Source organism: Carassius auratus, unplaced genomic scaffold (genome assembly GCF_003368295.1).
Source record: "Carassius auratus strain Wakin unplaced genomic scaffold, ASM336829v1 scaf_tig00039389, whole genome shotgun sequence".
Lineage (NCBI taxonomy): Eukaryota > Metazoa > Chordata > Actinopteri > Cypriniformes > Cyprinidae > Carassius > Carassius auratus.
This window is the reverse complement of record NW_020526507.1, coordinates 14,194-40,942: the sequence shown is the minus strand read 5'-3', so window position 1 is coordinate 40,942 and position 26,749 is coordinate 14,194. Positions and strand designations below refer to the sequence as shown.

The following is a 26,749-nucleotide window of genomic DNA, read 5'->3' as shown; positions in this document are numbered from 1 at the left end:
ACAATAAAACAAGAGGAACCAGAAACCTGGAGATTAAAACAAGAGGAACCAGAAACCTGCACAATAAAACAAGAGGAACCAGAAACCTGGAGAATAAAACAAGAGGAACAAGGAGGTTGGTGTTTATTCTTATTTATTTTACTTTTTTATTATTATATTTTTGTTCTTCATTCATCTTTAATGACTGTGGTAACGTTACATTAGGCTTACAAAGTTTTACTTATCGGGTGTTTTGGGGCCCTGGATAATTTCTGTGGAGACATTTGTGGGTGTTTTTATATAAAGACTAGGTGTAGACTGCTGCACTCAAGACTTACCCATGGGTTTTTATTAATAGGCGAAGTTCCTCCTTTATGTCTTTCATATAAATTTCCTTTGACTATTTTGTAACATTCAATGTTATTAAACCACTTTTTGTGCAGTATGAATAAAGAGGGATAAATTAAAGTGCTTGCAGTGTCCTTTAATAAAATATAAACAATATACAAACAATAAAAGCATAATCTAAAAAACATTTCTTGTGCATTATAAAGAATATAATACTGTTGGTTTGATACATTTATCTCAAACTGTGTCAGTTTAATTGAAGTGAGGATATTATATAAAACAGTTGATTCAATAATGTATATAAAAACACTAAAGGCATCATCTGAAAAACAATGCCTTGTGCATTGTACTGAATAATATTCTGTATATTTTACAGTTGGTTTGATCATATGATGTTGTCCTTTAATGGATTTATATTATTGCATACATTAAAAGTTGTAAAATTATTTTAAAAACCATAAAATGGTAATTCCGAAAACTGAACTTTGTGGTATTGGTTTTACATTATAATGTCACGTAGTTAAATCGTTTATTTAATTTAAATGGTTCATTGTTAATTTCCACCTAGATATTAAGCCTTGTGCAACGTAAAGGGCATGGATTTATGACTATCTGAGTTAGTTTGGGCTCAAAACATAACAGCCCTAAAAAAAAAAATGAATGTCTAATGTTAAACTTACTAGCACTGCACCAACTGCATAAAACACCCCTAGAATTAGTTAAAAACGAGTGCTGTCTGTCACTGTAATCAGTTCAGTGAATGACTGTGTTCATTCTTTATAAAGTAGCAGTAATGTCATTTGTAAAGTAGCCTACAGTCTTAGGCACATTAGTATTTTCACCCCAAAAAAGGGTTTTAAGCCAGTTATTTATATCTTTTGCTGTAGTATGTCAGGAGGAAATATCAGATTACATTTCCAAATATTCATTTTGCCATTCATTTTAATAATAATCTAGAAAGATTGTTGAATGCACATGCAGTCTGACAACAGACAGCCTAAGACTATGACTTTTGGATAGTAGTGTGTGTACTGTATAAAGTATGTATAATTAGATTAAGTATATTTTAATAAAGCCCCTTTCATAATGTCATTCCAACAAATACATAGGTAAAGTATTCCTGCAATTGTTCCCTGGTCGCTAGATTTTGCACTTTCACACTGCCAGTGATGACCCGGTATATGTGCGTGCTTTCACACACAACCTTTGAAGATCCCGTAACGACACGTGACATCAGTGCGTGACGTGTAATGTACGAGTGGAAAACGCTAGGCAAGTTATACTTTCACTGAAGCAAGCAAACGATCTCCGCATCAGCGCGGAAAATGAGGAACTAATCTCTGCTTCATTACAGTTTGCACATGTTTTCGTCGCGAACGTTGATCTTTCTTCAAAACAGCCGGTAAAAGAGTCTGCATCACTTCGACACGGAATTAGATCTGGCTTTTGTTCACACAGCGCTCGTCCTGGGTCGAACCCCGCAATGTTACTAGGTCCCGACCAGGGTTCAATTCGGTAATCGATCCCGGGACGTGGTTGCTTTCACACAGAAGGCGACCCGGCTATGTTCCGGAAATATTGCGGGTCCGACGTGCAGTGTGAAAGGGGCTTAAGTGTAATAAAAGTACCGTATTTTTAGGACTATAAGTCGCACCTGAGTATAAGTCGCATCAGTCCAAAAATACGTCATGATGATGAAAAAAAACATATATAAGTCGCACTGGACTATAAGTCGCATTTATTTAGAACCAAGAACCAAGAGAAAACATTACCGTCTACAGCCACAAGAGGCCGCTCTATGCTGCCTAGTGTAGACTAAAGGAGCACTGAGCAGCATAGAGCGCCCTCTCGTAGCTGGAGACGGTAATGCTTTCTATTGGTTCATTTCTCTTGGTTAATTTCTCTCGGTTCTTGTCAAATTAATTTTGATAAATAAGTCGCACCTGACTATAAGTTGCAGGACCAGCCAAACTATGAAAACAAGTGTGATTTATAGTCCGGAAAATACGGTATATGTTCATATGTGTTAAGGGCTAGATTTTCGCTGGAGGAAACGGCTGTGGTGTGATGAATGGTGGATAGAGAGAAAACTTAACAGTAGATGAAAAACCGATTGCTCCCTCTTTTTTAAACTGTATTTATGACAAAGAGCTGCACAGATACAGATACTCTAACAATCTATCGATAAACACACACCTTGTGTCCTCTGTTTGTGTTTGAGTCCACTCGCGCTGCTCCGCGCGGTCTGCTGAAAGATGAGGAGACAGGTCTGCTGCTGTTTTCATATAACATTTAAGCAGTCTGACTCTGAGGCGATAGTGAATTTGTGTACAGTTTATGAAGCCCCGCTAAAAAAGCCTAGCGATGCCTAAGCATCATGTGTACATTTCAGAGAATCAGGTCAAATATTTAAATCGATCTCTCAGGCATTTAAGAGGCACCGAAATCTGCGCGCGGATTCGGTACCGAACCCTATGAATCTTGTATGATTTTTTTATTTTTATTTAGTATTTTTTTTTTATGTTTTTGAGAATCTATAGAATATCGCTCAATAAAATATTGCGATACTCCCGTGTATCTATATTTTCTTATACCCCTATACCACTTAGGGATTTGCAACAGTACTTGAGTACTCGACCGCGACAGCGATGATCGAAATTATTATAATTATTTTTTTTTTATTGGTTATGGCAGCACGTTGGCCGGCGCCCTGATCTCTGATTGGTTAGCTTCCTACTTGATGCCTCAAAAGACATAAGAAGACATAATAACGGCCTCAAAGTCACGTAGTGATGGCTGGATTCCCTTTGAGAATAACAATGAAAAAACAGTTCAGGGTAAGCTGTGCAGCGCCAAGCTTTCACACAAATCTACAACAAATACAATGCGCTATCATCTAAAATTTGTACATAAAATATCTGCCGATAACAGAGCGGCAACTCAGACGAGCATTGAATCACCTGCCGTAAGACCTAAATGCAACGCAGGCAGAACCGAGAAGACGACAAAGCTATTCGCTGAAATGGTGGTGAAATATTTGCTGCCCATTAGTTTCAGGGACAGAGAAGGTTTACTTGTCCAGTGGTACCTGGCTGTTCCTGCAATTTATTCCACCAAATGTAAACAGGCTGCGCATGCGAACATGCATCTTGTTTCCTTCTGGAGCATCAGTGAACGTTTGAACCTTTTTTAATAGTTGTGTTTCAGTCCCTCAAATGTCCTCCGTGTGATAAGATGTATCTTAAAATCATAAAGTCACTGCTGGAAAGGGTTCAAATATGCAAAGATGCTGGAAAACTGAAGAATCTGCAGGACCTTGAAGATTTTTCTGAAGAACGCTGCTCAGTTTAACTGTTCAGAACAAACAAGGGACTCATGCACAACCATCACAAAACAGAAAGACAGTCGAGGATCATCTGGTAACAGAACACAGTTTTAAGAACCAAGGGTTCCCAAACTTTTGAGTGGGGTTATTTTAATAATTTCAGCATTTTCTTTTTGTCTTGTGAACTAAATGTTAATATCTTTTATGTACAATATCGTACTCAGGACAGTACTAAATAAAATATAACATGCATTTAGTATGATCTCTCTTATTTTTTGAAAATTACTCTCATTTTCACAGATTCTGCAAAAGGGTGCCCAAACTTTTGAGCCCCACTGTAATATATATATATATATATATAACTGTAATATGCACTTCTCATGATTAGGTAATCGCGGCAGCTGTAATCTTATTCACATTTGTTTTTCTGATTAATTGTTTTGCTCTATGAGAAAGACAAGGTAACAAATTATTCGGGGCTTAAGCCCCCTTAGCCCAACCCTAGCGTTTTTTGGAACGCGTTTTTTTTTTTGATGGCCTGCTAGTGGATCGTGATGGGGCGTTCACGTCTTTTGCGTGCGCAAGTTCATTATTTCCAATGTAGGCGCGAGGTATGCGCGCTCATAATGGAAGCAACGCGGTCGCGACGCAGTGCTACGCGCTTGTTTTTTCCAGGCGCGACCGCACCTCATCGAGTTCAAAACATCTCAACTTTTCAGAGAGCCGCAAGCGCACCGAGGGTCATGTGACAAGAACTAACCAATCAGCTTCATCCTTTCCCGTGACAACGTTGAAAGCTCAGCCAAGATGAAGGAACAGCTGACCATACCTGTATATGGATTGCCATTTTGAAATAAATTTAGTAGCAGAGCTACTGCAAGTGATTGTTAGAGCTGCAAATCCATTTATCTTTTGCTGAAATTTCCGCGTCTTCATGGAGAGAGCTCTTCATGGTTGCTTAGCAATGGCATACGCTTCAGGGGCGCAACTGCCCGAGCGCTTTGGAAAGAAGGAGAAAGCGGCTCACCCAGCGCTTTCCACGCATTTTTAGGCGCGAATTATTGAAGACAAAGGCGATGACCGTCGGTAACCCTCAGACTGACATGTTGATGTGATGTGATGTGATATCTGATCTAAGTGGGCGTGGTGTGCGTAAGGTAGAGAGGACATGACTGATGATAGTCATAGTGTCCCGACGCTATTCTCAGCCTGCGCTCCAGCTGAGTAATCAACTTTATTTTAAAAAATAATTTATATATTTTATATTTAAACTGAAAACATGGTGTGATATACACTCAAGTCATTCAATTCATCGTCTCTCAAGTCAAGTCAAGTCCCGAGTCTTTAACTTCCAAGTCCAAGTCAAGTCTCAAGTCATAAAAATAGCGACTCGAGTCGACTCGAGTCCAAGTCACCAGGTCACAAGTCCCCATGTCTGTTATATGTATACGCTGTGACTATACAGATCACAACATGTAAATAGGAAAATGTTTGCATTATTTTGTCACTTATTGGGATTACTATGCTACCATTATCCATTTACATCCAGTCTTTGTGCTAAGCTAGGCTAGCGGTGGGTGCGTCAAATAACACTTACAGAACGCACAGAAATTAAAAAGGAATGTATAGACTTATCTAACTGGGGGATACTGTGAATAAGCTAAAGTCCCAAAAAGTCGGAGTGTTCCTTTGAGACCAAGCGGAATCCTCTGTTGACTGCTCCCGCTTCACAGGGAGCGTGACTCCTGCTAACTGACCCAACATTTAGCAAGGCAGGAAAACATTCAGTCTGCCTGAAGGATGATGTATTTTATTGTAAGTTAAATCTGTTAAATAGAGCGAGATAGAGAGAGGAAGAAAAAAAAAACCCTAGTGTAGGCTATTCTTAAACTTGGATCTCGTTAGATTAAAGTACAAATCCAAACACCAGAAGCAACCTACATAAGTGTTCTTTCATTGAAAATTATGCATTTTATTTACAGGCTATATGGTAAAAATAATATTTTTGTTCAAAACTTTAAGTTCCATTGTTTAAAAAAATGTTTCATAGACTTAGACCGATGGCATTTTTTAATGACATTATTATATTATATTATATATATATATATATATTAGAATAATTGTAGCCTTCATAAATAGGTGAAGCATTGTTTTCTTGTAGAAAATAAGTGTTTATTCTTTAAGAATAAACAACATTATTAATTCATAGAAATAATTGAAACAATTAAAACCTTTTTTTAAAACTTGAATTTCAATTCTATTAAACTGACTCTTAAAATCTTAAGTAGTTTATTAGTTAAAAAGTGTACAATGTCACAGTGCATGTGAAATAGCCTAAATTAATTTATTTTAACAATATAATTAGAACTAACAATATAATTAGATTTTCTTTTTGAATGAACAATTTCTGTATAAAATGGGACAGCAACCTTTTTATCAAACATTTTTAAAGCGTCCACAGCTGAGCAACGTAGAAGGCGGATCTGCGCAGAGCACTCAAAGTGAATGTGATGCACAAAGTCATTATCAGATTCAATGAAAGCATCGGCCAAAATGAAAAAAAAAAACCTGAATAGCTTAGACATCTATAAGACGTCTGCTAAAGATCTGGGAATCATCTGCTGTGTACTCTGATAAAAAATTAACTAACCCCGCTATTGTTGGGTTTATAATTTAGAAAACTAGAATCTAGATTGTTAACTGTATTTATTGAATGAATGCAGAGCGGACCATCAGCGTGCGCTTTCGGAAGTATAAATTGAAGAAGTCTGCGTCCGCGCTGGCCGTTTACTGGATCGGATCGTTCATGCGGAAAGTATATCACAGGCTTCACAATCGCAACTTCTTTGTGCTGTTACTCCTTTCGAGCTGAATTTCACAAAATTGGTCAGCTCCCGACAGCATCAGGTGTTTTATTTATGGGGAGTAGAATTATTTATTTATTTCAATGAATGTAATAGATTAGATATCATAATATTCAGACTATAATATTATACATCAGGTTGGTTTGTATTGGTGACGTAATATTTAAATGATATGCATGCGGCCTGTGAGACTTGCACTTGGACCATAGTGCGGCCCGCTGGAAAAAAGGTTGAGAACCACTGACCTAGATAAACCCCAGGCTGCTGACTTCAACACTCTGCTCACCTCATTTGATCTCAAGCGAGTGTCTACTACAGCAACTCACAAATCAGGCAACCAACTGGACCTCATCTACACAAGCTGTTGCTCCGTGGAGAGCTCTTTAGTTGTTCCACTGCACACCTCAGACCCCTTCCTCATTACTGCTAACCTAGCACTTACTCCTGAAGCGACACACACTCCAACGCAGGTCACCTTTCAATGGAACCTACGCTCACTCTCTCCATCTTGCCTATTTTCTGTGGATTCATCCTCACTTCCTTCACTCTTTCAGTTTTCAGCTCTGGACATGAACACTGCTAAGGACACTCTTTGCTCTCTTCCTTCTCTGCAAATGTCTTCACAGCTAAAACATCCTACTACCACAAATAAATTAACAATTTTGTGATGCTCAGACACTCTTTAAAACTTTCTCTTCTCTTCTTAATCCATCTCCACCTCCTTCTCCATCGACAGTTTTCTTCACAAATAAGACCAGAACCATCAAATAACCTTCTTCCATTCATTGCAAAGACACTTGAGCGAGCTTTGGTCAACCAGCTCTCTATGTTCCTTGTACAGAACAACCTCCTGGACAGTAACCAATCTGGCTTCAAAAGTGGCCACTGAACTGAGATTGCCCTGCTCTCGGTTACTGAAGCCCTGCGACTGGCAAGAGCAGTTTCAAAATCCTCAGTACTCATCTTACAGGACCTGTCTGCTGCTTTTGACACCGTTAATCACCAGATTCTCCTGTCCACCCTGAGAAGTCCTCCAATCTCCAGTCCTACCTCTCCGATAGATCCTTCAGCGTGTTTTGGAGTGGTGACGTTTCGAAGTCACAACAACTTGCTACTGGGGTTCCTTAAGGCTCAGTACTTGGACCATTTCTCTTCTCCATCTACATGACTTTTCTTATCACTGCCAAGCTGATGACACCCAGATGAACCGACGGTAGCTGATCTCATTTAAGCCCGTCTGAGTGACATTCCTAGCTGGGTAAATGGCCATCACCTTCAGCTCAACCTTACCAAGACAGAACTTCTGGTGGTTCCAGCTAACCCATCATTTCATCACAACTTCTCTATACAGCTGGGTTCGTCAACCATAACTCCCTCCAGAACAGCCAGAAACCTAGGAGTTGTGATGGATCATCAGTTAAGCTTCACAGGCCTTATTGCTATAACGACCCGGTCCTGCAGATTTACCTTATACAACATTAGGAAGATTAGACCCTTAGTGTCAGAGCAAGCCACCCAACTTCTTGTCCAAGCTCTTGTTCTCTCCAGACTGGACTATTGTAATGCTCTCCTGGCAGGCCTTCCAACATGTACTATCAAGCCTCTGCAACTATTCCAGAATGCAGCAGCAAAGGTTGTCTTCAATGAGCCAAAAAAAGCTCACGTTCCTCCTCTCCTAATCAGGTTACACTGGCTACCAGTAGCCGTTCGCATCAAATTCAAGGTAGGACACCAACACTCCTAAACTCACTAGTTCAATCTTATGTGCCCTCAAGAAAGTTTGTGCTCTGCACGTGAATGACGCCTTGTGGTTTCATCCCAAAGAAGTTCAAAATCACTCTCACTGACCTTTTTCTGGACTTTTTTTCCCAGCAGGTGGAATGACCTCCCGATCTCAATTCATACAGCTGAGTCTTTACTCATTTTCAAGAAACCTCTAAAGACTCATCTTTTTCGCCAGCACTTAACCAAATAATACTAGCACTTTTCTTTCTTTTCTTGTCTTTCATTAAAAAAAACCCTGGCTATTCGTACTGTACTTGAGACTTGTCATGGCACTTGTATACTGTTGTTGTTAACTTGTGGATCTGATTGCTTCTATTGTTCTCATTTGTAAGTCGCTTTGGATAAAAAGTGTATTCTAAATCATTAAATGTAAATTTCAATGTAAATTTGAAGATATTTTTTAAACCAAGAATGAACCAAAATGAAAACATGTAGCTTTTTATCTCTGTGTGTGTGTAGATTTTTGAGAGTAATATAGTGAAGTAAATGTAGGCGTTCCGTATACGGGACGGGGTGACAGTTAAAGGGTTAAACTACACTACAGGACAACATGGAACATCTGACTTAACACAAACATATACACATTAAACATAGATTTCAACGCAAGGAAAGCATGGAGAGAGAGAGAGAGAGAGAGAAAGAGCGAACGAACTGCAGCGAGAGAGAGAGAGCAATCACACACAATAGACAGTGGAGCGTCATGGCAGAAAATGGCATGGCATGAAAATTAACAAGTGGATACTTGCATTGGTTCTGTAAAGTGTCTGGTCTGTAAAAGTAAAGTGTCCAGGTGCATGTATAAGGTGTAGATTCCTGTTGAATCCTTTTAGGAGTGAAACCGTCGTCATTTTCAAAGTCCTGAGTGGAGTTTCCCCTCTGTTGGAGTTTATGTTCACTCCAGCTGATGATTGTGACGATATATATATATATATATATATATATATATATATATATATATATTAGGGGTGTAACGGTTCACAAAATTCACGGTTCGGTTCGATACGATACACTGATGTCACGGTTCGGTTCGGTTCGGTTCGATACGTTTTAGATACAGCAAAATGTAAAAACATCTCAACTTTTCAGAATGCCGCAAGCGCACCGCGGGTCATGTGACAAGAACTAACCAATCAGCTTCATCCTTTCCCGTAACAACGTTGAGAGCTCAGCCAAGATGAAGGATCAGCTGATCATAGTTGTATATGGATTGCAATTTTGAAATAAATTTAGTAGCAGAGCTACTGCAAGCGATTTTTAGAGCTGCAAATCCATTTATCCTTCGCTGAAATTTCCGCGTCTCATGGAGAGAGCACGTCATTGTTGCTTAGCAAAGACAGACGCCTCATGAGCGCTTCTGCCCGGGCGCTTTGGAAAGGAGGAGAAAGACGCGCTTAGCGTTTTCCATGCGTTTTTAGGCACGATATGTGAACGGCCCCTAAGGCGCTCGCTCACTCAGCATCGCGCTGAAGGCTCGTTGCAAAATGTCGAATGCCTTTAACAGACCAGAAATATAAGATCCTAAAATAACCAACAGGTCTGGTGTTTGGGTTGGATTCCCTGTAAGCTATAGTGTCTAAATGCTGCAGGGATAGTTTGCTGCGTGCATGTTTCTCCTTTTTTTCGTCTTTTCCCAGATAGTACTGACGCATATATCCCAGATACTCCCGCTAGTGTTTTTTTTATTTTTTTTTTTATTCCCGCTGGTGTACCCTGTCATGTTGCAGATGCGACATACCGTTGTTTTTTTATCCACCACTCTCTTGCCATCACCATTATAGCTTAAAGGGAATCCAAAGTGCACCCAAACACCAGACCTGTTGGTTATTGGAGGATCTTCTCATTTCTAGTCTGTTAAACGCATTGGCTATTTTGCAACGAGCCTTCAGCGCGTACTGAGTGAGCGAGCGCCTGACTGAGTAGCCTAACATAAACATATAAGATGGTGTTTTTTTCTTCTTCGGGAGTGTCAGGGGCGTTGCCTGTTACGTTGTTTGGGTTATTGGGCTACCTTGTTGAACGCATATCATTATATTTCTCTCTCTCTCTTTTTTTTTTTTTCAAATATAATTAATTACTCCAACGAACCGTTCGGTATACATAATGCGTACCGCGTACCGAACCGAAAGCGTCGTACCGAACGGTTCAATACGAATACGCGTATCGTTACACCCCTAATATATATATATATATATATATATATTAGTGGTGTTCCCGGCTAAGGATTTTCTTAGTCGAATCGGAATTTTCGAATCTTGCTGATATCGAATTATATGTTTGGGGGCGGGTCAAAATACATTGAGTCAAGTCAGACATTCTACAGCCATAATTACTGATGCTAACACACATGTGGTGGAAGATGAGAAAGCAGATACTGCGTGTCGAGCTCGTCCGCCTTTGAAAGTTGTGTAGACACAGCTGTGCGCGTGAGATGGAATTGGAACGCGTACCGGGGCTCAAAAGGCAGCTTCCTTAATGCACACCCAAAATTCGAATGCGCATTGAAATGTGGATTTCTATTTTAAATTCGACGAATATTCGAAAAAATATTTTGTTGACAACCTAAGAAAATCGCCTATGCAATTTTTTTTGTTGTTGTTGAAATTTAATTGTAAACACAGCCATGTTGATGCCTGCAGTAAATGTTTTGCATTATGGCAGTCCACTCTGCTTATTGTTTTTTGAAAATTTTGCACTCCTGTTTGTCATTGTGCACGTAACTTCACGCCAATAAGTCATCAGAAATATTGGTCTTTACTAATATATTGAATCGGTAACACTTTAGAATAAGGTTCCATTAGTTAATGTTAGTTAACTACTTTTGTTAACATGAACTAAGCAAGAACAATCCTTCTACAGCATTTATAAGTCTTAGTTCATGTTAATTTCAACATTTACTAATGCATTATTTAAATCAAAAGTTGTGCTTGTTAACATTAGTTAATGCACTGTGAATTACCATGAACTAACAATGAATAACTGTATTTTCATTAACTAACATTAACGAAGATGAATAAATACAGTAATAAATGTATTATTCATTGTTTGTTCATGTTAATTAATACATTAACTAACATTAACTAATGGAACCGTATTCTAAAGTGTTACCATTGAATCTTTACATTCCTCCTGCCTGTTGTCCGTGGATTTACCTATATTTGGTGTTATTTGCAGTATAAAACTTTAGACATGCAAAATCGATTTTACAATCGATTCAATGAACACTCGTCACTCAAATCAAACAGGATTTTTTTTCACAAAAGTGACAACCCAAGAAAGCAAAGTAAAAGTTCTCTCATTTTAGTTTGCATTGATACGTAGCGGTGGATGCAAGTAAAACAGTACCTCTCTTATTTTTCCTCACCTGAAATTCATGCAATAAACATGTTTTTGACAAAATTTAAATTTGTTTGTAGTCTATATAGCCTTCATCAAAATGAGGTTTGCAATGATGCGCCCGAAGGCACGGGTTGAAGACCCAGTCAGTGATGTCACAATATGCTCATTTGTGTAAATTCATACCGACGTCATCAACATCACAAAAATGTACTTTTTTTTTTTTTTACATTGAAACTTGAAAAAAAAAAATATATAGACCTACGACCCTTTTTTTGTTTTTTACTGTTACTGCAAACCAAAATATTTTTAAGGATGGCCTCATAGTTATTAATAATCTGCTTTTTTGTTTGACCTGTTCATTAAATCATGTGAAATCAGACATTTGAGCGCTCATGTATAGACATAATGGCATAATAAATAACACCCCGCAAATTATTTTCAATTAATATACAATTATTTTATAATAAACATATTTTTTTTTAAATAATATTATTATAAAAAATGCTATTATTATTATTATTATTTTAATCTAAACTTTCGGAATTTACAAACTGAAAATCGGCTTTTATTTTGGCGGGTTGCCAGCAAGTAAGTACATGGATTTATGGGTTTAGCGCTGCCGTCTGTAGAGCGTCAGTGAATGAAATGTCACAGTTTTGAATTGTGCTTTGAAAACGCTAGCGGATAGCCTAGATTTATGTATTCAATTTGAAAAAAAATCTTGTACAGTAAAGTTTGTAGATCTAAAATGGTAATTACGCATTAACAGCAGTATTCAAGCGCGCCCTCTGAACTTATTTACACAGCGCTGTGACGGTGATACAGTGATGCTTAAAAATGTTTACCCAGTTTCCCTATTAAATTAGTAAAAGTCAATAAATCTGAAGCAAAAAAGTAAATTGTGTTTTAACAGATGTTCTCAGCTTTTAACAATATACCAAAAATAAATAATTTTACTTTTATTTTAGAGTACATTGAAGAAAAAGAGGAAAATGAAGAATCAAATCATCAAGAGAAGCAGCATGCATGTGATCAATGCGGTAAAATGTTTTTATGGGCTTCACTTCTGAAGAAACACTTGAAAGTTCATGCAAAGAAGAAGCCACATTCATGTCATTTGTGTGGTAAGAGTTTTTTGCATCTACAAAGTTTGAAAGAACATCTTCAGATAATACATACTGGCATGAGAGAGTACGTGTGCTTTGAGTGTGAGAAGACTTTTAGTTCAGTGAGCAGTTTAAAACTGCACGAGAGGATTCACACTGGAGAGAAACCTTACAAGTGTTCACATTGTGACTGGAGATTCAGTCATCCATCAAATCTGAAAAGACATGAGAGGATTCACACTGGAGAGAAACCTTACAAGTGTTCACACTGTGACAAGAGATTCAGTCGGTTAACACATCTGAAAACACATGAAAGGATTCACACTGAAGAGAAAGCTTACAAGTGTTCAAACTGTGACAAGAGATTCAATCACTCATCAAATCTGAAAAAACATGAGAGGATCCACACTGGAGAGAAACCTTACAAGTGTTCACACTGTGACAAGAGATTCGGTGATTCATCAAGTCTGAAAAAACATGAGAGGCTTCACACTGGAGAGAAACCTTATAAGTGTTCACACTGTGACATGAGATTTAGTGTGTCATCAAATCTGATAACACATGAGAGGATTCACACTGGAGAGAAACCTTACAAGTGTTCACACTGTGACAAGAGATTCAGTCAGTCAATAAAGCTGAAAAGACATGAGAGGATTCACACTGGATAGAAAGCACATCACCTCAATGTACGTGAGAAGTGTTCCTTTATGTCATCTGTTACACACAGTCATACAAAAAACAAACACAGTAAGGCCCCGTACATGCAAAGACACATTTAGTTGTATATGTAAATATTTTGTATGGTACCGTATATGTGTTTCGTCCAGACGGATTCAGCATTTTGGGAGAGTGAATTATTTTTTTTAAACTAGGTCCCAGAGTGGATAAATTTGAAAATAATACCTTTTTTGCTTTTGTGTTCTGCCAATCCATAAATTTTGATAAACAATTATGTCATCACCCCACGTCTCTACTATAGTCAGACACCACTACGTTGTAGAGCTGCATGATATTGGAAAAAAAACTCACATCTTGATAATGTTTCTCTGCAATGTATAACAAATCACCAGATGACTTAAACAGCTCTATTTGGGGAAAGAAAAAATTAATGATTGGGGTGATTTTGTAGGTGAATAAATCAGCTATGAAAATAAGTAAATTAAAACATAGATAAATATGATAGAAAAATGGTACAAATGAAAAAAGTGCTTTATATTCTGCAGTCCAACTTTTACTGTCTGTTACAGTTAAGTCTTATACATTACTGCTGCGTTACATTGCTGACAGAATGCAGTGTTTATAATCTAGAGATTGTAAAGAGGATGTAGCTCACGCACTGTCACGTCAAGTGCCAGTGGATTACAGACTTGCTCCCGCGGGACCCGATGCAACAGGGAGCGGTGCGGGACAAGACTCGTGTGTGTGCAGGACACAGGAAAATAAAAAAAGAAGTATCTAAACATAATAAATCTAAAACAAATAAATGATTTATCTATTACACAAAAGCAAAATTAACTCATATATAATATAAACAATTGACAGGTGCAAGCGTATGCAGAGCTTCTATTTAGGCTATAACAGGGATTGGTTTGTCGCACGATGAGATTGATGCAAGATACTGATCCAAAAGCACACCTTTTTGTGAATAAAAGTTTAATTTCGGCTAAGCGAGTTAATAATATATTAATAAAAAGTTCAAAGTTTAATATGAGCGGATTTGTCATCGTACTGTTTTAGCATGTTTTGTTATTAATAATTATAGGCTAACGATGAGTCACAAATTAAGTATTCGTTTGAAGTAAGAGGAAAATGTAGATTCATATTCACGTATATTCTGACATAGTTTTGCACATAGACTGTGTCATTTCAGGCATAAATTGAGATGGAGGTGAGCATAATTCAGTGTCCACACACATCTGCGTGGCTCTCACAGTGTCTACACCATATGCCAGCGGCGCAACAACATGCAATAGACCCCATTATAATCAGTGATGCTGTTTACAGTAGATGTGGTGCTACGTGACAAATCGCAGAGAGTAATTCAGTTCAAGCTAAAAGCACAAAACCTGATTCATATTTATAAATCCAGCAGCTCATTAACCTTTAGTAATCCTTGGTGTATTTTATAGTTATTATTATTAGAATTCATATTATTATTTTCCTATCAGTATTTTTGTTAGTTTTTTCCCATTTTTGTCAAAAATTGAATGACAGAAAAAACAACTACCTCTCAAGTTAAAATTCAGTTTGTTAAAATTCAGTTTGTTAAAGTTCAGTTTGATGAAATTCAGTTTGTTAAAGTTCAGTTTGATGAATAATGAGTAATATGCATTCAAACATGGTTATCAAATTTACTTCTAATTGCTTAAGTTATGTTAAATAATACTTGATTATTATAAAGCTTGACTGTAAAAGAATTTCTCAGTGTGGTTCAATAAAGTAATTCTGAGTCTGATTTTGATATTTAAAGTGTTTCTAATGCTAGGTTTTTTTAGGTTAGTTTTTAAAAAAAAATCTTTTTCATTAATCTTCTACATCCATGCATCACTTTTATTATGCAATTAGAAGCTACTTTTTTTGTCTTTATCTTGATGCATGGTTTTATTTAAAAAAGGAGCTTTACACACAACCAGAGCTAATGATAATGACACTGTATTGTTATACATTTATGTAGTCTTGATTTGGGTTTGTACAGTGGTTTTAAAAGGGTTGTAAATCTAGTTAGCACGCCATAGTCAACTTTTATCAGGTAATTTCACAACAACAAAAATGTGGCTAGTAAAATTGCTGTGTGGCTAGTAACTTGGCTACATTGGCTAGTGAGCAAAAAAAGTTAATGTAAAGCCCTGGGCCCGTATTCATAAAGATTCTAAGAATCCTCTCAGAAAACTCTTAATTTAGCTTAAAAACTTTTACGTAGGAGTCTTAGCTTAAGAGCGATTCAGGACCGATCTGAGAGCAACTCTGAGTAAGGAAAAGACAAAAACTTTCATCTTAGTGAGGAGGCGGGGTTGCCCCGTTGCTATGTATGAGACAATCTTTTGAAGACTGTGATTGGTTGGTTGTCCAAGAAAAAAATGATTTTAAGTCAATTCTAATTCTTACTTTGAATTTACATTCGTAATTTTTCCTATTTGACTGTTCTCTCTCTCTCTCTCTCTCTCTCACACACACACACACACATACGCGTTTTTGTACGGGTACATATGAAAAATACCTCACGTATGGGGACATGCCTTTTTAAAGCAATGGTTTTTGTTATGACAGTCATTTGTTAAGATTTTAATTTAAAGCATATTTTTGCACAACCAGATTTTTAACATACATATGAGTACAAATATAAATTTCATCACCTTTCAGGACATATAAACACACATACACTGATCTAAATCATACCTACATATTGGTACAAGATTATCATACTGATTTAAAAAAAACTGTTTTGCTGTGAAGAACAGAGTTTTACTGGAGACAACGCAAACAAAATTTCACAAATTTTGGGCGGCAGTGGCTCAGTGGTTCATGTAGGTTGTCTACAAACCGGAAGGTTGGTGGTTCAATCCCGGCTCCACCTGACCAAGTGTCGAGGTATCCTTGAGCAAGACACCTAACCCAAGCCGCTCCCGAAGAGCTGGATGGCACCTTGAATGGCTGACATCGCAGTCGGTGTGTGAATGAGTGTGTGAATGGGTGAATGTGAGGCAAATTGTAAAGCGCTTTGGATGCAGTCCATTTACCATTTACAAGTGCCCATTGCAAGCCGTCCATTTGATCTGCATTTCTTAGTTCTAAACATGCTGAAATAAACCACCCACTAAAAAAATCTAGTTGTTTTTCAGAAATAGTGCATCTCCATACACTCACAAAAGTGAAGAATTTATCATAGAAACAAAGGGCAAACTATACCATGAAGTAAAGATCCACTACCAAATTCACAAGAATGGTTTTATTGCTGTAGCAACAAGCAACATTTATTATAAAACTGCTTCTTAAATCGCAGACACAAACAAGCATGTGAAAACATTCAGTGTTGTTTTTACATTTTTTTTGCTAAACTCAAATAGGCAATTATAAAGCCTTAAAGTCATTTATTGAATTAAATTGATTTAAAAGGATAATTTAAAACTATAACTGTTTTTCAGTGCCTCAGGTTCAGCTAACAGGCATGAGACACAGTCCATCTTCCCAGGAACTCAACAGCTGCGTATGAAATATATCAAATGCTTTTCAACTGCCCCAACCTCTTCTTCCGACCAGTTCCTTTTGACACTGACTTTTGTACCTAAAAAAAATAAAAATAAATTAGGATTTAGATTTAACAAGGCAAATCAGTCAAAGTCAGAGAAAACAAAGACCCATAAAACAGTGTCCTGAGCTACACACACACACACTGATGTCTAAATCACACCTACATATTGGGACCATGTTGAAGACTGATGTCACGTTTTCCAACGAAATTACCCGGAACATTTGTACCAGGAACTTTTTTCCCCCCAGACCTGTGGATGTCCACGACGACGGAAGGACGGTAACTCTGCAAACAGCAGCGTGCTTGATAACATCAGTCAGCTCGACTTGGCTACTGCAATTTTCCTCACTGTACATTTACAATAAAACGAAATATGATATCAAATACCGTTTTCATTTAAACATAATAACAGCTGCAGAAATGTACTTAGTTCAGGGAAATGCATGTATATACAGTAGGTGGCCAGCCTATCTGCCGCGGCGGTAACTGTAATTCAGTCGCGTGTTAAAAACATTCGCGAAAGTACCGCCAGGTGGCGCAAAGGGACGGATTGCGAAATGAATGTAATTGTAAAATGAGATAAAAGAAGGAAAACAACAATAACATTATGATATAACATTGTAACAATAATAATTAAAAAAACATTTAAAAAAATTACAATTTGCTAATTTTTAAAATGTAGGATAGTCTTAGGCTACAGTCTACTAAACAAAAATTAAAAGAAGACCTTTACACAAAGGATCATATGCATGCTATTTTTATTAAACAGTAAATAAATATAAGGCGTATTAAACAGTATATATATATATATATATATATATATATATAAGCTAAATGTTTTAATTTCATTTTCATTTCGGTTCAATCTTGGTTTAAAAAGATCTTCAGGTTCCATATGCAGAGAGAAATGGGAACGGTCCAGCATTTAGCAATAATTAGTATTAACTCTGTTATTATTCTTGATTTTTCAAACTACCAACACTTTGGATTTTTGAATTATGCCTTATGTGTGACCAAAACTTAAGTATTATTTGTTTCAGCTGTTTGATCGCGCTGGTGCATCGCGTACATATTCACTGGAAACAGCAGTCGTTCACCAGACATTTGGCGTGAGCACTTTGACATATTGTTAATTATGATTTTTTTTCCATCGATACTGAAACACACACAGCCTATTTACCTCATGAATAGCTAATAGTTAAGGTTCAAATGGGCAACATCACGAATATGGAAACGTTTGGATTTCTCCCGATTGAGAAGGCCCAACCTACTTATGTTTAGCTTAAAATTATTAATATTTTTTGTTTTGTTTTTTTACTAAGCCTATATTATTATATACTGCAATTATTTTTATCCATTAGAATTATATATTTTTAATTATTGTTTTGTTCTGATAATTTTTTTACATTTAAAGGATTTGTTGTAAAATATTTTCTTATAGCCTATTTTTTTCCTCTCACAAACTCTGATTTATTTTTTAGCGTGTTAAAAAAAACATGCAGCAAACGAAAATAGCCGATTAATCCGTTAACATTTGTTACTCTTGGTTAACAGTAATTATAATTATTTTACTTCAGAACAGAGCATGGGACTAATCTAGGCTATCCAGGGTTTTTTTTTTTTTCATTGCATCTGAAAATGACTTTGTTCATTACATTCACTTCACGCGATCTGGCACAGATCAGCCTCCCGCAACCCAGTCCGAAGACCATTAGACAGGTATTCTCTGTCGCTGACTGCCGAGCCGACCCCACAAAGTCCCAAGAATAATCCTCGATACTCCGAACTCCCTGGCGGACATCGAGGATCCTCCCTGCTGGACCCATCTGTGCTGCCTGGATTCTGTCACGGCGCGGTAGGGACAGCGCCGTGGAAAGAGCAAATTATGGGTCCAAATGCAGGGAAAAGACACTTTATTATAAAAAGAACAAAAACACGGCATAAATGGCATGGCATAAACACGATCACTAGGAAACCACACACAACTCGAGGAACAAACACTAAAGAAACACAGATCAACATTTGCAAGTACAATTAATCCAGGCAGGACGAGTGGTGGGAGAGAGGACAATATATGTAGGTGAACAAATGGGAATCAGCTGTGTGTGTCTAAGTGAGTGAGCGGATGCAAAACAGGTGTACCGAGTGAACCAGGTGTATGTGAATGATGAAGGAGTCCGGGAGATGGGGAAGTGTCGCCCTCTGGTGGTGAGAGGGAGGAACACCGGGTCCGGACTCGTGACAGCTACATTATGAGCATGCTATCATGCTATATTTAGGGCTCAAGCCTGGAGGGCGAGAGCCCTGTTGTTTTCCTTAGGATTATTTATTATTATTATTATTATTAGGGCTCAAGCCTGGAGGGCGAGAGACCTATTGTTTTCCTTAGGATTATTTGTTATTATTATTATTATTATTATTATTATTATTATTTTCTAATGTTACGGGGGCTTTTGGGGTCCTTAAAATGCTCGAAAACTCTTGAAAATTGGCACACAGATTGGAACCTGCGGCCATTAGGGTCGGGCAGAGACTGATACACGGGCGTGGCACAGGGGCTCTACAGCGCCCCCTGGAATACTGAGGGCCATATATCATACATACTTGCACGTAGACACATGAAACTCGGTACACATGTAGATCTCATTAAACCAAACAACTTTCGTATTGCATGTCATAGGCTCCGCCCAACAGGAAGTTGGCTATTTAGGGTTTATTATTCATATTTTTGGTCAAAGTTGTGGGGGCTTTTGGGGTCCCTAACATACTCAAAAACTCTTGAAAATTTGCACACACTTTGGAATCTGTGGCCTTTAGGAGCCTGCAGAAGTTGGGACCCGGGCGTGGCACAGGGGCTCTACGGCGCCCCCTGGAACACAGTCATAAATGTTGATGTATAGCTCACACATACTTGCACATCAATCAATCAATCACCTTTATTTATATAGTGCTTTAAACAAAATACATTGCGCCAAAGCACTGAACAACATTCATTTGGAAAACAGTGTCTCAATAATGCAAAATGATAGTTAAAGGCAGTTCATCATTGAATTCAGTTATGTCATCTCTGTTCAGTTGAAATAGTGTCTGTTTTAATTTGCAATCAAGTCAACGATATCGCTGTAGATGAAGTGACCCCAACTAAGCAAGCCAGAGGCGACAGCGGCAAGGAACCGAAACTCCATCGGTGACAGAATGGAGAAAAAAAACTTGGGAGAAACCAGGCTCAGTTGGGGGGCCAGTTCTCCTCTGACCAGACGAAACCAGTAGTTCAATTCCAGGCTGCAGCAAAGTCAGATTGTGCAGAAGAATCATCTGTTTCCTGTGGTCTTGTCCTGGTGCTCCTCTGAGACAAGGTCTTTACAGGGGATCTGTATCTGGGGCTCTAGTTGTCCTGGTCTCCGCTGTCTTTGAGGGCAGTAGAGGTCCTTTCTAGGTGCTGATCCACCATCTGGTCTGGATACGTACTGGATCCGGGCGACTGCAGTGACCCTCTGAACTGGATACAGACTGGATCTGGTGGCCACGGTGACCTCGGAACAAGAGAGAAACAGACAAATATTAGCATAGATGCCATTCTTTCTAATGATGTAGCAAGTACATAGGGTGTTATGTGAAGTGTTTCCGGTTCCGGTTTACCTACGTAGCGGACATAGAGTATAATGTAAAAGGAGCTCATTCAAATACTGAGGTGCTAAACCATTCAGGGCTTTATAAGTAATAAGCAATATTTTAAAATCTATACGATGTTTGATAGGGAGCCAGTGCAGTGTGGACAGGACCGGGCTAATATGGTCATACTTCCTGGTTCTAGTAAGAACTCTTGCTGCTGCATTTTGGACTAGCTGTAGTTTGTTTACCAAGCGTGCAGAACAACCACCCAATAAAGCATTACAGTAGTCTAACCTTGAAGTCATAAATGCATGGATTAACATTTCTGCATTTGACATTGAGAGCATAGGCCGTAATTTAGATATATTTTTGAGATGGAAAAATGCAGTTTTACAAATGCTAGAAACGTGGCTTTCTAAGGAAAGATTGCGATCAAGTAGCACACCTAGGTTCCTAACTGATGACGAAGAATTGACAGAGCAACCATCAAGTCTTAGACAGTGTTCTAGGTTATTACAAGTAGAGTTTTTAGGCCCTATGATTAACACCTCTGTTTTTTCTGAATTTAGCAGTAAGAAATTACTCGTCATCCAATTTTTTATATCGACTATGCATTCCATTAGTTTTTCAAATTGGTGTGTTTCACCGGGCTGCGAGGAAATATAGAGCTGCGTATCATCAGCATAACAGTGAAAGCTAACACCATGTTTCCTGATGATATCTCCCAAGGGTAACATATAAAGCGTGAAGAGTAGCGGCCCTAGAACTGAGCCTTGAGGTACTCCATACTGCACTTGTGATCGATATGATACATCTTCATTCACTGCTACGAACTGATGGCGGTCATATAAGTACGATTTAAACCATGCTAATGCACTTCCACTGATGCCAACAAAGTGTTCAAGTCTATGCAAAAGAATGTTGTGGTCAATTGTGTCAAACGCAGCACTAAGATCCAATAAAACTAATAGAGAGATACACCCACGATCAGATGATAAGAGCAGATCATTTGTAACTCTAAGGAGAGCAGTTTCAGTACTATGATACGGTCTAAATCCTGACTGGAAATCCTCACATATACCATTTTTCTCTAAGAAGGAATATAATTGTGAGGATACCACCTTTTCTAGTATCTTGGACAGAAAAGGGAGATTCGAGATTGGTCTATAATTAACTAGTTCTCTGGGGTCAAGTTGTGGCTTTTTTATGAGAGGCTTAATAACAGCCAGTTTGAAGGTTTTGGGGACATGTCCTAATAACAATGAGGAATTAATAATAGTCAGAAGAGGACCTATGACTTCTGGAAGCACCTCTTTTAAGAGCTTAGATGGTATAGGGTCTAACATACATGTTGTTGGTTTAGATGATTTAACAAGTTTATACAATTCTTCCTCTCCTATAGTAGAGAATGAGTGGAACTGTTCCTCAGGGGGTCTATAGTGCACTGTCTGATGCGAAACTGTAGCTGACGGCTGAATGGTTGCAATTTTATCTCTAATAGTATCGATTTTAGAAGTAAAGTAGTTCATAAAGTCATTACTGCTGTGGTGTTGGGAAATGTCAACACTTGTTGAGGCTTTATTTTTCGTTAATTTAGCCACTGTATTGAATAAATACCTGGGGTTATGTTTGTTTTCTTCTAAAAGAGAAGAAAAGTAATCAGATCTAGCAGTTTTTAATGCTTTTCGGTAGGATATGCTACTTTCCCGCCAAGCAATACGAAATACCTCTAGTTTTGTTTTCCTCCAGCTGCGCTCCATTTTTCGGGCTGCTCTCTTTAGGGTGCGAGTATGCTCATTATACCATGGTGTCAAACTGTTTTCCTTAACCTTTCTTAAGCGTAAAGGAGCAACTGTATTTAAAGTGCTAGAAAAGAGAGAGTCCATAGTTTCTGTTACATCATCAAGTTGTTCTGAGGTTTTGGATATGCTAAGGAATTCGGATACATCAGGAAGATAACTTAAAAAGCAGTCTTTTGTGGTAGAAGTGATGGTTCTTCGATACTTGTAACAAGAAGTAGAATTTACAATTTTGGCTATATGAAGTTTACACAGAACTAAATAATGATCTGAGATATCATCACTTGGCTGAATAATTTCAACACTATCAACATCAATTCCATGTGACAGTATTAAATCTAGAGTATGATTTCGACAATGAGTAGGTCCTGAAACGTGTTGTCTAACACCAATAGAGTTCAGCAGAGATGGGACCAAGTCACACATGTGCAAGTCTCAAGTAAGTCTCAAGTCTTTACCTTCAAGTCTCAAGTAAGTCCCAAGTATTTTTTTCTTGGGCAAGTCAAGTCAAGTCAAGTCAAGTCACAAGCTATGTCAAGTCAAGTCCAAGTCAAGTCACCTTAATATTGTTATTTTACCTGCAGAATCTGATCTTAATAAAGTTAAAAGACAAGATATAAGTAACTGTCAGTAAATTAAAATAATTTGGATTTGCATTGTAAATACACATGTTCAGTAAAATACATCATGGAATCAAACAAAATTGTAACTTGTAACTTACAGTACAGACCAAAAGTTTGGACACACCTTCTCATTCAAAGAGTTTTCTTTATTTTCATGACTATGAAAATTGTAGATTCACACTGAAGGCATCAAAACTATGAATTAACACATGTGGAATTATATACATAACAAAGTGTGAAACAACCGAAAATATGTAATATTCTTGGTTCTTCAAAGTAGCCACCTTTTGCTCTGATTACTGCTTTGCACACTCTTGGCATTCTCTTGATGAGCTCCAAGAGGTAGTCACCTGAAATGGTCTTCAACAGTCTTGAAGGAGTTCCCCGAGAGATGCTTAGCACTTGTTGGATCTTTTGCCTTCTGTGTGCGGTCCAGCTCACCCCTAAACCATCTCGATTGGGTTCAGGTCCAGTGACTGTGGAGGCCAGGTCATCTGGCACAGCACCCCATCACTCTCCTTCTTGCTCAAATAGCCCTTGATGCCTTCAGTGTGACTCTACAATAGTCAATAGTCATGAAAATAAAGAAAACTCTTTGAATGAGAAGGTGTGTCCAAACTTTTGGTCTGTACTGTACATAACAAAAAAGTATGAAACAACTGAAAATACGTCATATTTATATTCTGTACTGTATATATATATATATATATATATATATATATATATATATATATATGTATATATGTATGTATGTAATATGCACTTGTCATGATTGGGTAATCGCGGTAGCTACATTTGTTTTTCTGATTAATTGTTTTGATCTATGAGAAAGACAAGGTAATAAAATATTCGGGGCTTATGCCCCCTTAGCCCAACCCTAGCGCCGCCCCTGGAATGCGTTTTTTTGACGGCCTGATAGCAGATCATTAGGGGCTGTTCACATCACGTCTTCTTTGCGCGCAAGTTCGTTATTTCCAATGTAGGCGCGCGGTATGAGCGCTCATAAATGGAAGCAACGCGCTCAACATCTAAACTTTTCAGAATGCCGCAAGCGCATCGCAGGTCATGTGACAATAACTAACCAATCAGCTTCATCCTTTCTCGTATCAACGTTGAAAGCTCAGCTAAGATGAAAGAACAGCTGTTCATAGCTGTATATGGATTGCCATTTTGAAATGAGTTTAGTAGCAGAGCTACTGCGAGCGATTTTTAGTGCTGCAAATCCATTTATCCTTTGCTGAAATTTCCGCGTCTTCATTGAGAGAGAGCGTGTCATGGATGCTTAGCAACGACAGACGCCCCTGGAGCACTTCTGCCTGAGCGCTTTGGAAAGAAGGAGAAAGCGGCGCGACTAGCGTTTTTAGGTGCGAACTATTGAAGACAAAAGCGATGACCCTCGGTACCTCTCAGGCTGACATGTTGTGATGTGATATCTGATTTAAGTGGGCGTGGTGTGTGTAAGGTAGAGAGGGCATGACTGATGATAGTGTCCTGATCCTGTCACGACGCTATTCTCAGCCTGCGCTCCAGCTGAGTAATCAACTTTATTTTAAAAAATAATTTATATATTTTATATTCAAACTGAAAACATGATGTAATTAACACTCAAGTCATTCAAGTCATCGTGTCTCAAGTCAAGTCAAGTCCCGAGTCTTTAACTTCCAAGTCCGAGTCAAGTCTCAAGTCCTAAAAATAGCGACTCGAGTCGACTCGAGTCCAAGTCACCAAGTCACAAGTCCCCATGTCTGGAGTTCAGAATGTCTATAAATGCTGATCCCAATACATCTTTTTCATTATCGACATGGATATTAAAATCACCAACTATTAAGACTTTATCTGCAGCCAGAACTAACTCGGATGTAAAATCACCAAACTCTTTAATAAAGTCTGTATGGTGCCCTGGTGGCCTGTATACAGTAGCCAGTACAAACATAACAGGGGATTTATCATTAACATTGGTTTCTCTGGATAATGTTATATGAAGCACCATTACTTCAAACGAGTTATACTTGAAGCCTGCCCTCTGAGAAATCCTGAAAACGTTATTATAAATTGAAGCAACACCTCCCCCTTTGCCTTTTAGACGCGGCTCGTGTTTATAACAATAATCTTGGGGGGTGGACTCATTTAAAATAATGTAATCATCAGGTTTTAGCCAGGTTTCTGTCAAGCAGAGCACATCTATATTATGATCAGTTATCATATTATTTACAAAAAGTGTTCTGATATTCAATAATCCAATCTTTATCATTTGTTTATCCATATTGCATTTGTTTTTTATTTGTTGAACCTCAATTAAATTGTTAACCTTAACTTGGTTTGGACGTTTTTTGTATTTTCTAGTTCGTGGAACAGACACAGTCTCTATAGTGTGATATCTAGGTGAAAGAGTCTCTATGTGCTGAGAATTAACTGACCTCTGTGACGGGAGGCAGCTAGCAGACGGTCGGTTTAGCCAGTCTGTCTGCTTCCTGACCTGGGCCCCAGTTAGTCAAGCACATATTCATATGAAACTCAGTACACATATAGATCTCATTGTGCCGAACAATTTTCGTATGCATGTCATTGGGCTCCGCCCAACAGGAAGTCAGCTATTTAGAGTTATGTAAAAAGCGCATGCTCTGGAATTTGATATACTTGTCATAGGTTTTTTACTCGTTTACCACCAAACTCGGTCAACATGATCTCAAGACATTGGGGATGAAAAATTGCCAGGGGATTTTTGATATCTCGAACGGTTTGCTCGTGGCGAGGCGTTGAAATTATGGCGAGAATTGAGAAACAGGAAGTGTCTAATACCATCCACATACATTTCCTGATTTCAATCAAACTTCATCAGATTATTCATTGTATGATGTCGATCACATATATGTGACTATTAGGAGTCAGAGTTATAGCGCCACCAACTGGCAGCAGGAAGTGTGTCATTTTCAAAATGCTTTGAATTCAGCATCTTATTTTTATTCGATTTTCTTCAAACTTCATCAGAATAATGTTAAAACACAGCCGATATGAATCTGCTGGGGGAAATTGGATATCTAAAAATATTGTTGCCGTGGCAACATGTCAAACTGGAATACTTCTCAGGTGATTTTGAGGCAAATAACATGCTTATAATTTCATCAAACTCAGAACACATATCAGTATTAGTGACAGCTAGACACTGGCAAAAGTTCATAAGAGGGCGTGGAAGAGTCACTCTATAGCGCCACCTTTTGTCAAAAGTGGGGGGGTTAGTTTTAGCTACAGACACCAAACTCAGTACAAAAATTGTTCTTATCAAGACGGACAACTTTCTAATTCACAGTCATCAGCTACGACCAACAGGAAGTCGGCTATTTTGATTTGAATGTGGATTGTTTTTTACATTTAGCTGTGAATTAATGCATACTGCTCAGAGGAGAGTAACACTATACACACCAAACTTTGTCTACATGTTGAAAAAACATTGAGGAACTTAAATTGTGAATGGGTTTTGGATAGCTTGGATGGTTTTGTCGTGGTGATTTTTTTAAATGACAGTAAAGATGGAATTATTAATTTTCCTGCATTTTTAAATTCCAAACACTTCAAAACCTTTTTTCATACAGAAAAAAAAGTTATTCTGAGTAAATATGCATAGTTTCATGACTTTACAACACTGTATGGATAACAGAAAATTTAAAAAACTGTCAGACATCTCCTCTCACTCTGTCCATCTGTTTGAGTGAGTGTGCTTAGACT

At 38.0% G+C, this 26,749-nt stretch overlaps 1 protein-coding gene across 1 annotated transcript; it reads left to right on the top strand.

Annotated features, from left to right (window-relative positions):
• The first annotated feature begins 61 nt into the window (after positions 1 to 61).
• LOC113083765 (gastrula zinc finger protein XlCGF71.1-like) lies at positions 62 to 15,204 on the top strand. Its single transcript, XM_026254703.1, has 2 exons — positions 62 to 115; positions 12,606 to 15,204. The coding sequence occupies exon 2, from the start codon at positions 12,683 to 12,685 to the stop codon at positions 13,409 to 13,411; it is 729 nt and encodes a 242-aa protein (XP_026110488.1). The 5' UTR covers positions 62 to 115; positions 12,606 to 12,682; the 3' UTR covers positions 13,412 to 15,204.
• Positions 15,205 to 26,749: the final 11,545 nt, after the last annotated feature.